The sequence below is a fragment of the Schistocerca gregaria genome, chromosome 3 (assembly GCF_023897955.1).
Source record: "Schistocerca gregaria isolate iqSchGreg1 chromosome 3, iqSchGreg1.2, whole genome shotgun sequence".
In the NCBI taxonomy this organism is placed as follows: Eukaryota; Metazoa; Arthropoda; class Insecta; order Orthoptera; family Acrididae; genus Schistocerca; species Schistocerca gregaria.
The window spans coordinates 132,265,084-132,283,968 of record NC_064922.1 but is presented as its reverse complement, the minus strand read 5'-3'; the positions used below and the strand labels follow the sequence as shown (position 1 = coordinate 132,283,968).

Below are 18,885 nucleotides of genomic sequence, written 5' to 3'. Positions count from 1 at the left end.
ATTGGCCCTTATGTCATCAGTGGTAGTCTAAGCGGCACAGCATATGCCAACTTCCTCAGATGAATTTTTCCTCCTCTTCTGGATCAAGTGCCGCTAAGAACCAGAAAGCTTATGTGGTATTAACACGATGGATGTTCAGTACACATTACCTTGCCTGCACATCGTGCACTCAGTAAGTAATTCTTTCATTCAATGAGTGCACCAGTGTATTGGTGTTCAAGTTCACCACCTTGAGCACATTTGAATATTCTACTCCTGGGCAATCGTAGAGTAGAGCCGAAGTTAATTTTGTGTTATTTTTTACTTGGTTTTCATTTGACAACTCCAGCAAGTGGACGAGATTGTGATCGCAGGCTCAGTGTTGTGTTATGTAATTAATAACGTTGTGTTTCAGTGAATGGTACTCTGTGATACATTTTTGAACAGGTCTTTAGGAGAGGAAATGAGTTACCGGATAAAAAAGTCCTACCGCTGCTTCCAGTGTTGCCTGCTGAAGAGAATAATATTGTACAAGCAAGCACGATACGTTCCAGCATGCCCTATGGAGCTGTTGGAATATCGAAATAGACTTCGTCTTTAATGCATTCCCAAAGAAAAACGTCAAGAGGTTTTAAATCAGGACACCTAGCAGGCCAAGTAACTGTTCCATCTTGACCAATCCATCTGGCAGGATACCTTCAGGTCAGAACACGATGTGCAAGCAAGGTATTGTGTCCTGAACATCCATTGCGTTGATACCACGTAAGCAAACAGTTATTTATGGTTGTCAAGATAAATGGGACACCCTGTATAATTAGGATGAAGGAAAATTCGTGTGCCCAAACCTGAAATCGTTAATGTTACGTTACTGGCAAGTTAGGCAGAGAGAACAAAAGATATTTGAGACGTAATTCACTTACAACACTTGACATATAGACAACACGAAGAACATGGCCTACGATAAGCAGCGCGTCTCGCTGGCAGAAAAACTTAAATGGATAAAATTCTCTCTTCGCATTGCTTTCCATTATAGTGTACGTTAGACACGGAATTTTAGCCAACCTAAATCTAAAATTACAGAAAGGAACATTTCTGGCCTCCTTTTAACGTAGCACAAATGTCGAACGCACGGCACACGTTCTGTTAAATCTATAGCTTAGGTACGAATAGTATGATGCCTTCATGGATTAGCGAACTTATACAATAGTCTGAACAATTCTGTATCATTTTTAACTAAGAAGCTTTGGGAAGTTGTTGAAAACTGACAATCATCTTTCTTAGATAATATTGTACATGCTATAAATTATACAGGGTGATACATAGATTTGGAACCACCACTGGAAATCAAAACCAGCTAGATAAACCGAACGTTTGAGTCAAATAGTATGAGGTAGGCGAGTGAGATAATATGAAGGGCAAATTTACCAACATGGTGACCTTTTTCTATTTATACAGTCCTTTAGAAGGGGGTTCAGTACCTTGAGACGATCCTCCTGTTGTAAAAGGAAGTGATATTAATCGTCTTTTTCACCACTCAGACAGTGCTGTGAAACTAGCTGACAGCTCTCTGTAGTGCCAGTAATAATTTGAGATTCAAGGTACATCGATGACGCTACTTTTGTCAGCGTCGGATCCAGCTCTCAGACGCCAGTACCAAGGAGATTATGTGTTCCAGATGAAGGGCACCCTCTGGGAGGGTGGCGTGCGGGGCGTGGCCGCCGTGTGGAGTCCGGTGCTGCAGAACACGCCCAGGGTGTCCAACCAGCTGATGCACGTCACCGACTGGCTGCCCACGCTGTACGCCGCGGCAGGTACGTGACAGCTACCACCGAGTGCGGGGAACCAACATTGCGAGTGAAGATAAAGATCGAGGGAAGAATAAGAAGTCGATGGCTGGGCAGCCACAGAACAGCTAAAATCTTACACTGTATAGAAATTGCGTCAAGTTATGTTTTTGTTTAACAGTTCTGAAACACAGTCTGCTTGAATCAACTACTTATTGTAACTTCTGATTTATACCTGCTAGGGGGAAAACGGAATTATTTTTTAAAAGCTATATATTTTCAGACTGTTTACAGAACAACTTTGTCCCCTGCCACATACTCTCCATTAAACTACTACAATTGTCCAACCGGTGCTCCCATTGTTGGAAACAGTTTTTAGAGCCATCTTTATAAATAACTGATAGCTCCTCCCTCGGTTTCTTCTTGACTTCATCAATGTTCTCGTATCTGTGCTTTTTTATGTCCATTTTTAAGAGTGTAAATAGTCGCACGAAGCAAGGAGCGGCGAGAAATGTGTATGGGGCAGCGAAACCATGCCGTTTTTAACTAAATACTGTCTAACGGGGATTGCTGTGTGGTTGTGGCGGCGAAATAACCAGTCTCCTGTGTGCCCAAATCTTCCGTTGAAGTTCCCTGACCCCAGATCCAGGATAACCCACTAATCTGTGACAGCTGATCAATTGTCTGTTGCCTGAGCACAAACTTTAGAACTTATTCAATATTTTCTTCGCCAGGTGGGGCAGTTTTTAGACGTCCAGAACGAGGATTGCATCAATGGAGATGCCGCCATTTTTAAATCGAGCAAACCACTCGTACACTTGAGTTTCTCCCACTGCGTCATCTTGGTCAGACGTTTTCAACATTGAAACAGTATCAGCAGCATTTTTATCGAGTAGAAAACAAAATTTGACAGCTGTACGTCGTTCCTTTAAACATTCCATCAATAATAACGAATACAGAACAAAACAGCGCTAGCACTGCAGATGAACGAAACAAGCCAGGTCGAAAACATGAGCGGCACTTAGGTGGCAATAAAAGGGGAAGACTTTCACTGTGTGAAGCATTTTAATATACCTAATTTAGTATAACGAATAATGCTCGAAATCCCTATACCAGTCATTGAGCAACCGCAGGACAAACACCTAAACAATTCACAGTTCACACCGGGCTTGCAATCCACAGAACTGAGACCAATTCTCCCGCTTTACACTTGTAGGGAAAGTTGCAACTCCAGCTACTACGATATTGGGCTGATGGTAGCTGGGGAGAGCTGTGTTTGGGCATCCTCTTGAACACGAGATCTGTGGTGCCGGTGGCGCCTCATCTCAGAAACCACGGCTCTCGTTCAGCCAGCATGTGTGTGAGAGGGGGCGGGGAGGGGGGGGGGGGAGGGGGGAGAGGTGGCACCGGTGGCTGCTGTTGTCTGACAACAGTGAGACCTCTAGTGCCAACCTCTGTACCCGGAACCGATGTATCTACAGGCTACGGTGACACAATTTATGTATAATACACTAGAAGTGACCTCGTATATCGCAGAAGCCTTGGTTTTTAGCCTAGACCCCTTCCCACAACTTCACGCAAAGGCTATTCTAAGTCATCGGCAACATCGTTCTAGTGAGTGCGTCACACAATGAGATGCTATGTGAGTGAAGACCTTTTTTTAGCAGAAGCAAGAGTTGGCGCCAATATGGCCATTGAGTCACATGTACTATCATTCCAAGAGGTATCCGAACGACATAAATTGCGTTTCGCCTGATTTACATGCGTAACATAAGTGTATTGCAAGTCCTGTAATCTCTTCACAGTCCACTCGTTTGAGTAAACAAAAATGGGTATCACACTGCTCTTTAAGATAATCAGTTCAGATGTAAATCAACTCCGCAACGCTGTAAATACTAGAGCTGAGACAGTACTTAATGTTATTTAAGTTAACTAAATCTGTCACGTAACTCCTTCCAGCAACTTGTAGTACCAATTGAATATTTTCGTAAACAAGAGATTTTGAGACAATATCCGAAATTCTCAAGTTCTATGGCAGTTGAAAGTATTGACGCTCATAAAAAAGTATTCCTACGCGTGTGTAACGTCGTTCCTGAATAGAGTTATTGGTCATAAACTCGACGTTGAACTAACCAGTTAGAGGCAGCGTGATTAACAGCTATAAGAAAGCTTCCAAATTAACATTGTATCACCAATAATTTCCCTGTACTCATGACTGAGAAATTATTTGCGCATATTTTTGAACTTTAAAGGACATGACGACTTTTTGTTTTGGATCTGGATTGAAACAAAGCACCTATAATCATTGTAACTAAGCAAAGTTTCATTCCTGACTCAGACTGGATCACATATACGTTCGTCACTGGTGACTGGTCGTAAAGAGTCGTCAAATATCGAAATTTCCACCAGTATTAGTTAACAAATCTAAACTTGAAAAGTTTGATGCTGCCCTTGGAATCCTATCAACACCCTTATCTCCCTGTTAACTAAGCATGAAAAACGTTTTATATAATTTCAGGTAACGATGTTTGCACATGTTTAAAACGATGTACCATGGTATAAATGTTTTGATGTAGACTCCAACACAGCACGTAATCAAATTATCAATTAACTAAACTCATATGCTAAATATCGACATTTTCACCAGCAGCGAGATTTTTGAGTTTACAATGAACATACAATTTTTTTTTGTCGAACGTGGCAATTACCACCGATAATCATTATCCAAGAATTGTTTGCTCACTAGTTGTTGGTGTTTAAACTATAAATGACGAAACGTATCGTTATTGTTGACAACAAATGAAGATATATTAGATATGAAAATTGGTTATGTCTATTAGAGCTTACTTTAGGGTTTAACATGAAGTCATGAATATATGTTAGGACTTGAAATGAAGCCACGGATATTTTTGCGCTGGATTACGTTTAGAACCGATATATATGCCTTTCGTGTAGACGTAGAGGAGTTCGCAGTCTTGGGGAAAAGAACGAAATGATAGAACTATATTGTTTCGTGTGGGTCAGGCACCACGAAAGAAGAGGTCAGAATTCGAATCTTAGCGCAGAAGCAAATTTGTCAGCGACTCAAGTTCAAACAAAATAATAGCCTTGTGACCCTAAATGACATTGACTCATTAAATAAAATAAAGTTTCTAGTGCAGTGAAGCGCACTGGCGACAGTGTCTCTGCATGCCGCAACTTCCGCCTCTGCTGTGGCGCAACCTAACTGGCTGTACTCCTGTTGGGAAAGGACGAATATGATATTTATAAAGTGGATACTGAACTGCGATGCGACCTGGCTTTCTCCACTTAGCATTATTCGAGGTGAATGAGACTTGTTACTGACCGTTTAAAATACAAGTTGGAAGTGGGAATCAAACACGTACCTAGTCACTAAAAAACTACGATCAATCCAGCACCCACCGAATCCCACATATGGTACCTTCACGACTGACGTATGACGCGCTTATCTTGCAAATTAGATACGGTGAAAAAATTCAGTTCTCCCGTAACTAGAAAATTATCAGCAACGTTCTGTAACGGTAGTTATGTTACTCTCATTGTCAGCACGATGTAAAGAAGCTTTTAGCCATCACAGCCGCAATTCGAAGCCATTTAGGAATTTACCTCTATCCAAGTTATTTCTTAGATATCGAAATACCGTCCAAGATTACTGGGTTACGAACTATTTAGATTATTACTACCATCATAGCTATTAACTTTTTCATTCTGCTGTGTGCTTGAAGGATGCATTTAATGATCCTTGGTCATTTTAGAGGTAGTTGTCTAAAAACAGTTAAATATATATCAACAGCTAATGGCTGCCGCGTACAGTGGCAACTGATCCGCAACATGCACTTATTTAGTTCTTTCCATGTCTAGGGAATACTTTTCAAGTTAATATTGGGCCCTTCTTCTAATTATTTGTAGTTTACAACAAGGAAGAAAAAATTGCAGAAGATCAGCTGCTTTACGTTGCAATAAATTCGTTGTGCGTTGTTCAAATTTATATTTCCGCGGAATTACTCGAAGTGTAGTATTCCATTCAGAGATACAGTAAATATTCCAACTTTACGAAACTCAGTTAAGAAGCCTTACACTTAGCTATCAATCAGAACTTCTAACTCGGTGGAACACCAGTTACAAGTAACTGATATAGAGAAGATTGTTTACCACTGCTCATTCTCACCGGAAAATACCAAATTGACTTATTCGGTTCTATATTCTACAATAGTAATTACATGAGCAAGTAATGCATACGGAGTGCTGAATTTAATACTGCCATGACTTCCAGTTCTGCATATTTCCTACCTAAACTAGCTGTGCATAATTTGGGACCCCATTTACTGCAATGTTACAATGATACCAACATTGTGCTCTGACTGCCAACTCGATTTCCTAACCACTGAAACAAAAGTCACATAACCTCCCAATATGAGAGTTTTCAAATCGTTCCTCCTTTCCTTGTGGGAGATTTGTTTTTTCGTCAATAAGCTTGTAAGGAGTGAAATGTGGCAAAAATTCGGCCAATAATCACTTCCCAAACCGCTGTTCAGTCCTCTTAAGAAAATTTATTTTAACGTTGTCGCCCGCCGCGGTGGTCTAGCGGTTCTAGGAGCTCAGTTCGGAACCGCGCGACTGCTACGGTCGCAGGTTCGAATCCTGCCTCGGGCATGGATTTGTGTGATGTCCTTAGGTTTGTTAGGTTTAAGTAGTTCTAAGTTCTAGGGGACTGATGACCACAGATGTTAAGTCCCATAGTGCTCAGAGGCATTTGATTTCTTTTAACGTTGTCGTAGGCGAAGTAACCTTAAAACATCTTATCCAGCAACGTCCACAAATTTACTGATTAAGAATTTCTTCTTGTCCAGGTAAAAAAGGCTTAAAAACAAAGTCTGCACAGTCTTGGTCAGGTCGATTTTTTCGTCTGATAGCACTGCATTATAGTTTTCCTGAGAGTTCTACATCTACATCTACGTGATTACTCTGCTATTCACAATAAAGTGCCTGACTGAGGGTTCAATGAACCACCTTCAAACCGTCTCTCTACCGTTCCACTCTCGAACGGCACGCGGGAAAAACGAGCACTTAAATTTTTCTGTGCGAGCCCTGATTTCTCTTATTTTATCGTGATGATCATTTCTCCCTATGTAGCTGGGTGCCAACACAATGTTTTCGCAAGCGCAGGAGAAAAGTGGTGATTGAAATCTCTTGAAAAGATCCAGTCGCAACGAGAAACGCCTTTGTTTTAATGATTGCCACTCCAATGCACGTATAATGTCTGTGACACTATCTCCCCTATTTCCCAATAATATAAAACGAGCTGCCCTTCTTTGTACTTTTTCGATGTCATCTGCCAGTCCCACCTGATGCGGATCCCACACCGCACTGCAATACTCCAGGATAGGGCGGACAAGCGTGGAGTAAGCAGTCTCTTTAGTAGACCTGTTGCACCTTCCAAGCGATCAGACAATGAATCGCAGTCTTTGGTTTGCTCTACCCACAATATTATCTATGTGATCGGTCCAATTTAGGTTACTTGTAAATGTATTCCCTAAGTATTTAGTTGAATTTACAGCCCTCATTTTGTGTGACTTATCGCGTAATCGAAATTTAGCTGATTTCTTGCAAAGTCGCTTGCTAAGTCGGGCAGTAAGGAGCGTACAAAATACTTGCTTGCTCGCGACCAATTAATAACTTCGCACTTTTCCTTATTGAGGTTCAATTGCCACTTTTCGCACCATACAGATATCTTATCTAAATCATTTTGCAAGTATTTTTGATCATCCGATGACTTAACAAGACGGTAAATGACAGTATTATCTCAAAACAATCTAAGACAGCTACTCAGATTGTCTCCTATGTGGTTAATGTAGACCAGGAACAATAGAGAGCCTATAACACTTCCTTGGGGAACACCGGATATTACTTCTGTTTTACTCGATGACGTTCCGTCTATTACTAGGAAATAAATCCTGTGGTCCTGGGTTTCTTTATCTGTGGAAATCACTGGTTTAAAACGAGCTTAAAATGTAAGAGTGTGGTACTGCTAAAAATGCAAAATGATTAACACCCCAAAGGTTGAGTTCATCCACCAGCCCAGATCTCTTCACAATAGGGAAACCGCGAGAGACGGCTTGTCCTTGCCTTCCTCCAACAAGTACTGGATGCCATTCACACAAATGTTTACGACACTGCAAGTACTTCGGACGTCACAGTTAACGTTACCCTCCTAAACTAAAAATTCTTTGTTTACAACGAGCTATATTTTGTAGAAGCTGCAGAATTCCACTTCGATAGCACAGAAGTAAAAAACTCTTCCCTTTCCCCACCCCGCTATTCTACCAATGGCATGAAGAGCTCTTACAGACTTCTGTGGTGTGATGTGTGGATTAACACAGGTGACTTAATATTATGGCAGGAGATGGATGCCCAGCGTCACAAAGTGAATCTAAGGGCCTCAATATTATTACTACGTGTGATATTTAGAGACAAAATACCCAGAGGTAACTAATTTGTTAAATATTTTTCCTAACCGTCTAATCGGGAAAGAATTTGACTCCAGAGGAGAAGGATGTGCTCTGCACATCATATAGTACTTCGTTTCCTTCTGCCTTGACAGTAGGATCTCACATGCAAAATGTCACAGCTCAAGGAATTTGATAAAGGTAGCATTCCTGCACTTTATGAGGATGGATACTGTATTAGCGCCGTGCCCCAGGATACATCAAACTTCATCTCTGGGTGAAAAGGAAGGCGGAGGAAGATCATGTCAACCGTCTTCTTCGCCCTGGACGTTCACGGACTACCACCAGTGACCAAGGCTATAGTATAGAGTAGTGCAGTTATGAAAACTTCAGAACTTGACAGAAATTGCAAAGATACTCCAGCTAAAGGTGAGCAGATCATACCTTCTTCGTCGTCTCAACGGGAAAAGAAGGTATGGACGAAAATCAGCGGTTAAGCAAACGTTTGAGGAACAACATAAGGCTGCCAGATTATATTTCGCACTGGCGTAAAGAAGGGAACCGCTTTAGTACGGGAGTCAAGCTATATTTACAGAAGAGGAAATGTTTTCTATTGGACCAAATTCTTCGCTCCAGATGTAACGAGCAAGTGGAGCGAGATTCGGTAGCGAATATGTCCATCAGAGTCAAAGGTGTGGCTGAACTGCTGTCATAGTTTGGGGATGAATATTAGTAAATGGTTGCGGCGTTCTGCGGCAACTGGGCCGACCTTTCCTTTTTATTACTTCTGCGTAATAATGGAGAACGTAATGCTTGCTTCTGAACGTCAGAGATTTTCGGTAGGTTGAATAATTCTACAAATGACCGTTCTACTGTCCACAAAGAGAACTGTCCAAAACACTGGTTTCAAATGAACGGAGACGTTGAGATGTTAGACTGGCCTCCCATTGCACCCACCACGTGTGGGCAGAGATGGAGAAAATTATGAGGTGTAGAAGACCAGCTCCGACAAACAAACCATCGCTGTCCAAAGCTGTTCATAACCCAAGGGGAGAATTGTGACAGAATAACAGATTCATTCTGTTCCGCGACGGGTTAATGCAGTTGTAGGGGAGGACGGGGACTGGACAAGTCACTGAGTTTTGTTGTTGTCAGAATGAAAAAGAGGAGCAGGTTATACACAAAAAATAGGCTGCCTGTTTCAGTCTTTTCAGTCGCTCGATAGGCTCTTGATGTTAGATTATTTTACTACCACTGATCAAAAAGAGCTCAGGCAAACATACAATTTGTTTTCCACAGGAGCATGACTTCAATGCTGATGAAGGCATCAAAGATAAAGTATTATTTTTTTTGCTTGAAGAAAAAAGCATCATATTAAAGTGTGATCTCTTTATATACATGCAAAAGGCAGCGGCCTTGCCGCATTGGTTACACCGGTTCCCGTAAGATCATCGAAGTTTAAGCGCTGTCGGGCGTGGTCGGCACTTGGATGGGTGACCATCCGGGCCGCCATGCGCTGTTGCCATTTTCGGGGTGCACTCAGCCTCGTGATGCCCATTGAGGAGCTACTCGACCGAATAGTAGCGGCTCCGGTCACAGAAAACCATCATAACGACCGGGAGAGCGGTGCGCTGACCCCACGCCCCTCCTATCTGTATCTTACTCTGCGGATGACACGGCGGTCGGATGGTCCCGGTAGGCCACTCGTGGCCTGAAGACGGAGTGCTTTGTTTTTATATACATGCAAACAAGACACCAATAACGATGAAATCACGAAGCAAATACCACGCAGAAATCATGATACATAAAGAGAAAAAGTGGAGCAATAATGGTGATGTAGACGTGAAGTCGAGTAATACGAATCCAATCCCTTTAACTGCAGCCTAGAAACTGGTCACCTTAACCAATGTGCCGTTCTACCAGTCACGCAAAGTAGACTTGCGAAACGGTATGATGTGCTCTGTGATGTCACACATTTCCCATGAAAAAGCGGCCTATTGCGTCTTTAACGGAAATAAAGAGCGTCAATCTGACTTTGAATTGCATGAGAGGAGTTATGAACAACATCAGCGCATTGGAAGAGCCACAGTAAGTATTCTGTAAGGTTTTACCAGATCTACTTGTTTTCATTATAGCGTGTGTCGGATAGTGTGAGAAGCTAACAGCTACTAGCGCAAGTGTGACTAAATTTCGAGGTACTGATGACGACAGTACGTGTGAGGCATCTCACGTGACAATCGCTCGTGCACAAAGCCACTTTGTATATTTTGAAACTTCGACCAAAAATGCTAATGTAGACGAGTGTATACATTACATAATGTATGACTACCATAATCTGAAAAAGATACCGAAATACAAAGCTTTGGATCAAAAATTTTACTTCACATTTTACCGTAAAGGAGGGGTAATTTTTGGTTTGCATATTTCAGTTAAGGGAGCTGCTACGAAGTGTGCATAATTTTAATTAATTTAGTACAAAAATCTGTGTTTTTGACAAGTCATTGTGCCTCAGGAGAGCTCACGTTTCGGCAGAAGCCACAATAGGGAAGAAAAGAACAATAAAAAAAATCTTTTCCAAGAAGTGCTTTATTTATTTGTCTAGTGGGTATTGGATTCTTTGTCACGAAGATTTATTTATTTATGTATTTATTTTCAGTTTCAAGACTGTACGAAAGTAAACCACAATAAATACAACGGGCAGTGTTTACCGCTGCACTTGTCGCCAGTCTCTTTTTATGTGTTACATATTATAGAAGTAATGCATCCGTCAAGAATCAAATTAACGTCATGTACAGGAAATAGGTTGAGTAAAAATTAATTTAAAAACTTGCTGTTGCATTAATTTTCATGCCAGAGCGCTGCTATAAATCAACGCTTGATTGTTAACCATATTAAAGTGTATCACACAGTACCGGTACCGCACCACAAATAAGGCCGCAAAACTATAGGTTTCTGATACAGGCTCTGATGTCAGTCACTACGACACAAAGCTCCACGTCAGTAGAGGACACAACTGAACGTTGATTCCTGGCCAGCCGCTAACACCCTCTCCCAAAATATTCCAACAGCCACTCCAGCAGTTATATGTTAAGTAAAATGAAGATAATTTAGATAAAAGTTTTTTGTATACATAAGCCCTTGGTAATGAGCAAAACATGTCTGAAATGTGTTGCAGTATGTTAAGCTAAACATAAAATATATAATTAAATCGCTTCTCTCTGCCTTAGTATGTACTACACTATTGAGAGAATGAACGCATTATTGATTCTGCAGTAACTGATTGTAACTAAACCTGCAGCCACAGTGCTCAAATCCCACTGGAACAGTGTATTTAAAGTCAGACGTTTTCTGCTCCTCTATTGTACTTGATAAAGAAAGCAAAGAATCTAAGTAACAGATTACTATGAAACCCTCAAGTTTGTACTGGAGTATTGGCTAAGCCAGAGAGGAGTTTCCCATAATAATCAGATCACTGATGGGGTATGCCCAATTTCACTGACTAATACGTATTACTTTATAGGTGCTTCTCTGTCTCTTGTTTGCACAATTTTTCGAATAAAGGAACTGTAATAATTGGAATAATTGGATGATCACCATACAGAATATTCGTATTTCTCTACGTCTCTTCAGAGTAAGGACAGAATTCCCAGAATGTAATTTTACTCAGTTAACAAACGGATTACGTGCTAGGTTTGAGTCTGCGTCACAAATCTTTACATCATGGCATATCGTTTTGAGTGTGTGCAAATTCTGCTTCTTTAAATTATATTAAATGTTTCTGGCAGTTAGTTAACGAGGAAATAAGGGTGTTGACGTGATTCGAGGCAGTGCACGAAGTTTTGAAGTTCAGATTTTTTAACTGATATTGGTGAAAACGTTACCCCCGGTCACCGATGACGAATGTTACTGTAATCGAAACTCGGTCAGGTACGAAAGCTTTTACGTAGTTTCCGTGGCTGTAGGTGCTTGGTTTCAATACAGATACAGAACAAAATGGTCCGCCATGTCGTTGAAAGTTCTAAAATATGCATAAATAATTGCTCAGTCATTACTACAGAGAAATTTCTCGTGATACTATATTAATTTTGTGGTTTACTTAGAGCACTTGCCGCTGTTAATCTCGTTTCTTTTAACTGCTTACTTCAAAATCCAGTTTATGACTATCGACTCGTATCAGGAACGACATTTCACAGGTGTTGGGAAACCTTTTAAAGAGTAAGAACACTTCGAAATTTCATAGAATTTTAGAAGTCCAGATACTGACTCGAAATCTCTTGTCCATATATTTAATTTTCCCTAAAGGTTGCTGGAAGCACTTACGTGACGGAGTTGGTTAACTCAAAAATATAATGAGTGTTGCAGTGATTTTGAAATGTGACTTACAGTAATAAGATTAAGTCTACGAACGTTATGGGCTGTCTCATCTCTAATGAAGCATTTCATATTATTTGCAATATTGTGATGTTGACTTACATCTCGACTGATTACCTTAAAGAGCAGTGTTCTAGTCGAACGACTGTGCTCCAAAGAGATTAGAGGACTCGCAAAACAGTTACTTTATGGGCGCTAAATGCAAGTCAAGTGAAAAGAAATTCAGGTCGTTTGGTTGCTTTTGGGTATGATAGTACGTCTTGGTTAATTTTGTTTGTTGTGCACGGTGCCATGGCACGAGGCATGCTTGACTGCCTAATGTTTCGGCTTCCAATAACGATTCCATCCTCAGTGTCGAATAACTCAACAACTAGAATTATTTACAGGTTTCCATGCAATGATCGGTTCGTGTCGTCATCGTATATCGCAGAGTCACGCCGACATATGTTATGTAGCTTATAGTGGGGAAGCTTTGGCGGCGTTTGCTTGATATAGCACTAAAGTCCACAACCCTAGTTTAGTTTTTCTTTTCTCTTAGAGCTGTTCTTGTGCTTTTCAATTGCTGCCTCTCTGCACATCCTGACGTAATAATGATTAGATCTCGCCGGAACAATAGCATCGCAGAAATAAATTTGGCGGTTCCCTGGTGCCAATGCTACTGCCGATTTTCACTGTTTTCCAGACGACAATTTCTCTTGTGTTCCTTGAGAAGGGTGTCGTTTTTGTCGTTCGTACGTGCATACGACAGCATATTGCCTGCACAAAAGGGATAAATCGGGTGTAGCAGATAACGGTCGGACACCGGGGAACCGTTCGAAGATGGTTCAAATGGCTCTGAGCACTACGAATAACTTTAATAGGGAAGGAGGAGGATTAAAATTAGACAAGCTGCGTGCCTTAGAATTAAATCAAGTATACAGCGCCATCTCTTCCGCATTACAAGCTCCGTAAAATATGTCGAGGCGACTCCACAATTTTAGGAGACACGAAGTGACTCTTGCGTTGATACGTATAGATGCTTCGGCTGCCTGGTCTTGTTTGAAATTGTAACTGCTTTCTAAGATGTTATGGTCTCTGATGACGTCTCCAACACTGGAAAACGAGACGTTAGGCAGAGAAATTTGCCTTTTACCACAGCCCAATTCCCAAAATATGAAAATACAGGTCGTGAAATTCTGCGTTCTGTACGTCTTATTTTTATTATGTTCGTCTATTTCGGAAGAAACGCAGTTGGATGTAGCAAGAGTTTCTACCCAGTCGGTTACTACTTAATGAATGAGTTCCGTTACAGTCATTTTAAAATGGTAAAATGATGTAGGAGGAAGTGCTCTCTCGAAATTTCCGTAGTAAACCTCTTCCCGGTGCACAGTGCCTCCCTTGTAACGTCTACATCTCGGTAACACCCTCTGGCCAACTGAATGATCCTGTGACGAAATGCGCCACTCTTCGTTGGATTTTCTCTATCTCTTCTATCAGTGCTACTGAGTAAGGATCCCAAACGGATGAACAATATTCAAGAAATTATTCACCAAATTATAACATCCCAGCTCCGGCGCCTCCAAATTATAACATCCCAGCTTCCTCAACCAAATTAAAACGTTGTATTAGGAGGTGTCTGCTTCGTGCAAAAGGTCTTGAGTTCATATTGACGACAACAAGTAATTCTTCATTACAGACGTTTATTTACAAACAGAACTGCCAGACTTCACAGACTCAACAACTGACTCTCAGAGCTAACCGCACTGCATATCCGAACCGAAGCGTTCCAAAGGATTGGAAAAGGGCACAGGTCATCCCCGTTTTCAAGAAGGGACGTCGAACAGATGTGCATAACTATAGACCTATATCTCTAACGTCGATCAGTTGTAGAATTTTGGAACACGTATTATGTTCGAGTATAATGTCTTTCCTGGAGACTAGAAATCTACTCTGTAGGAATCAGCATGGGTTTCGAAAAAGACGGCCGTGTGAAACCCAGCTCGCGCTATTCGTCCACGAGACTCAGAGGGCCTTAGACACGGGTTCACAGGTAGATGCCGTGTTTCTTGACTTCCGCAAGGCGTTTGACACAGATCCCCACAGTCGTTGAATGAACAAAGTAAGAGCATACGGACTATCAGATCAATTGTGTGATTGGATTGAGGAGTTCCTAGATAACAGAACGCAGCATGTCATTCTCAATGGAGAGAAGTCTTCCGAAGTAAGAGTGATTTCAGGTGTGCCGCAGGGGAGTGTCATAGGACCGTTGCTATTCACAATATACATGAATGACCTGATGGATGACATCCGAAATTCACTGAGGCTTTTTGCAGATGATGCTGTGGTGTATCGACAGGTTGCAACAATGGAAAATTGTACTGAAATGCAGGAGGATCGGCAGCGAATTGACGCATGGTGCACGGAATGGCAATTGAATCTCAATGTAGACAAGTGTAATGTGATGCGAATTCATAGAAAGATAGGTCCCTTATCATTTAGCTATAAAATAGCAGGTCAGCAACTGGAAGCAGTTAATCCCATAAATTATCTGGGAGTACGCATTAGGAGTGATTTAAAATGGAATGATCATATAAAGTTGATCGTCGGTAAAGCAGATGCCAGACTGAGATTCATTGGAAGAATCCTAAGGAAATGCAATCCGACAACAAAGGAAGTAGGTTACAGTACGCTTGTTCGCCCAATGCTTGAATACTGCTCAGCAGTGTGGGATCCGCACCAGGTAGGGTTGATAGAAGAGATAGAGAAGATCCAACGGAGAACAGCGCGCTTCGTTACAGGATCATTTAGTAATTGCGAAAGCGTTACTGAGATGATAGATAAACTCCAGTGGAAGACTCTGCAGGAGAGACGCTCAGTAGCTCGGTACGGGCTTTTGTTAAAGTTTCGAGAACATACCTTCACCGAAGAGTCAAGCAGTATATTGCTCCCTCCTACGTATATCTCGCGAAGAGACCATGAGGATAAAATCAGAGAGATTAGAGCCCACACAGAAGCATACCGACAATCCTTCTTTCCACGTACAATACGAGACTGGAATAGAAGGGAGAACCGATAGAGGTACTCAGGGTACCCTCCGCCACACACCGTCAGGTGGCTTGCGGAGTATGGATGTAGATGTAGATGTAGATAGATGTAGAAGAATCGGTGGAATAAACGACTTGTGGGCCGCTCCCTTTGTGGATGAGTTACGTTTCCTTAGGACGTCAAATGGGTCGACTTGGAGCAGAAGAGGCACCAAGGAAATTTTAGTTTCCACTGTCTATACTTTCGCAAATAAATTCATAATACCTCGTCAGCATGATCCGGTAGGATTTAGAATTCACACTCGTAGCAGTTGAAGTCGAAAAACATAACAAAATAAATTGTTTTTGCATATGAAATTTCATCTTTTTTTCCACTTACTATTGGTTGCACTTTATGATATAGGTACACTTTTATCCATAACTAAGAGAGATCCGTCGACGAATTTTGCACAGCATACAAACATTTCTTACAGGTGTATGAAACTCTAGAATTTATTTAGTTGATGAAAAAATGAATGAAATGTTACATTTTAAACTACATGTTTACAAAAAAGTCAAGTTTTATAGTTAATTATCTAAGTTTCTACCACAGTTTTATAGGGTTTTGCATTAAGGGGTTTGTGTTTAATAAGCATGCCAAGTTTGAAACTAATAGGATATTTATTTTGGGTGTTACATGTGCCTAAGCACATAGAGTAAGTATTTGGCATTCTTTTGGGATTGTCCAGCACAATTAGAAGGTGCTTTTTCATTTTCTAAATATATTTTCTTCCTTTTCACATTCCTGTGATGCACTCTTCTTCATTTATTCACCTCCAAAAGTGATTTGTCTGCTTTCACTACACGCTCTCTGTCGATCGGATACAAAGCTTTCATGCAGTTCACTCTAAAATATATTTCCTGCTGAGCACGCCATCATTAAACCACCAAAATGCATCATAAACACCAATAGCAAGTGCATTTCTTCCAACAAAAATGATTTTTGTCAATCTTTCCCATATACACGGGTTCAAGCTTTCATTTGGGTTTTGGGTACCACCATTAAGACATTTCTTCAATAAGTTTTCATACACGAGGTCCCTTAATACCGGTTTGTTGGCTTCCATTACAGCATGTTCTTCACTACAAGCAATTGGCATTTAATAGCCACGTCATGATTCACTTCCTTTTGGGCACAAGTTGGGGTTACGGTTACTGTCTGAGGAGATTTGTGGGAGTGTAAGGACCAAACTGCTTGCTTCATATTATTTAAATCCTCTTATTACCAAACCATAATATGTATGTTGCCTGTCAATTTCTGCATACGTCGGTCACTCTCTCCCTTTTATTCCCTTCCCATTACACAATTTATCTCGTGACAAACCTTGTCTCAGCCTTCTAGGTCAGGCACCAAGTCTTGTCTGTACATGTCCCTCACATTCTAACTTTCGCACAATAGTCTTAGCTCCACATGGAGCACGTTTTTCAACTTCAAGGAAAGCTTTTCATCGCCATCAAGAGCATCTTCGTACACTTCATACCAAATAATGTATCTTATAATGTCTCAAATATAAATGTTTTATCCATCAAACTACCCAGGAAGATGTGTGTTACAAAACAGGCACGTTGTTGTTGTTCAGTCCAGAGACAGGTTTGATGGAGCTCTCCATGCTACTCTATCCTGTGCAAGCCTCTTCATCTCCGAGTAACTGCTGCATCCAGATGAATCAGCTTAGTGTATTCATCTCTTGGTCTCCCTGTACGATTTTTACCCTCCACGCTTTTCTCCAGTACTAAGCTGGTTATCCCTTGATGCCCCAAAATCTGTCTTACCAATCGACCCCTTTTTTGGTCAGGTTGTTACACAAATTCCTCTTCCCCCCCCCCCCCCCAATTCTATTCAGTACCTCCTCATTAGTTAAGCTTCCAACTCATCTAATTTTCAGCATACTTCTGTAGCACCACATTTCGAAAGCTTCTATTCTCTTCTTGTCTAAACTATTTATCATCCATGTTTCACTTCTATATATGGCTACACTCCATATACACTCCTGGAAATTGAAATAAGAACACCGTGAATTCATTGTCCCAGGAAGGGGAAACTTTATTGACACATTCCTGGGGTCAGATACATCACATGATCACACTGACAGAACCACAGGCACATAGACACAGGCAACAGAGCATGCACAATGTCGGCACTAGTACAGTGTATATCCACCTTTCGCAGCAATGCAGGCTGCTATTCTCCCATGGAGACGATCGTAGAGATACTGGATGTAGTCCTGTGGAACGGCTTGCCATGCCATTTCCACCTGGCGCCTCACTTGGACCAGCGTTCGTGCTGGACGTGCAGACCGCGTGAGACGACGCTTCATCCAGTCCCAAAAATGCTCAATGGGGGACAGATCCGGAGATCTTGCTGGCCAGGGTAGTTCACTTGCACCTTCTAGAGCACGTTGGGTGGCACGGGATACGTGCGGACGTGCATTTTCCTGTTGGAATAGCAAGTCCCCTTGCCGATCTAGGAATGGTAGAACGATGGGTTCGATGACGGTTTGGATGTACCGTGCACTATTCAGTGTCCCCTCGACGATCACCAGAGGTGTATGGCCAGTGTAGGAGATCGCTCCCCACACCATGATGCCGGGTGTTGGCCCTGTGTGCCTCGGTCGTATGCAGTCCTGATTGTGGCGCTCACCTGCACGGCGCCAAACACGCATACGACCATCATTGGCACCAAGGTAGAAGCGACTCTCATCGCTGAAGACGACACGTCTCCATTCGTCCCTCTATTCACGCCTGTCGCGACATCACTGGAGGCGGGCTGCACGATGTTGGGGCGTGAGCGGAAGACGGCCTAACGGTGTGCGGGACCGTAGCGCATCTTCATGGAGACGGTTGCGAATGGTCCTCGCCAATACCCCAGGAGCAACAGTGTCCCTAATTTGCTGGGAAGTGGCGGTGCGGTCCCCTACGGCACTGCGTAGGATCCTACGGTCTTGGCGTGCATCCGTGCGTCTCTGCGGTCCGGTCCCAGGTCGACGGGCACGTGCACCTTCCGCCGACCACTGGCGACAACATCGATGTACTGTGGAGACCTCATGTGGAGACCTCACGCTCCACGTGTTGAGCAATTCGGGGGTACGTCCACCCGGCCTCCCGCATGCCCACTATACGCCCTCTCTCAAAGTCCGTCTACTGCACATACGGTTCACGTCCACGCTGTCGCGGCATGCTACCAATGTTAAAGACTGAGATGGAGCTCCGTATGCCACGGCA

General features: G+C 42.1%; 1 protein-coding gene across 1 annotated transcript in view; it reads left to right on the top strand.

The window, feature by feature from the left end:
• LOC126355281 (arylsulfatase B-like) overlaps nt 1–18,885 on the top strand; it is a 74,067-nt gene that overhangs the window by 40,744 nt on the left and 14,438 nt on the right. Inside the window, exon 7 of the mRNA XM_050005569.1 lies at nt 1,655–1,790. Coding sequence (XP_049861526.1) covers nt 1,655–1,790 — 136 coding nt within the window. The remainder of the gene's footprint in view (nt 1–1,654; nt 1,791–18,885) is intronic.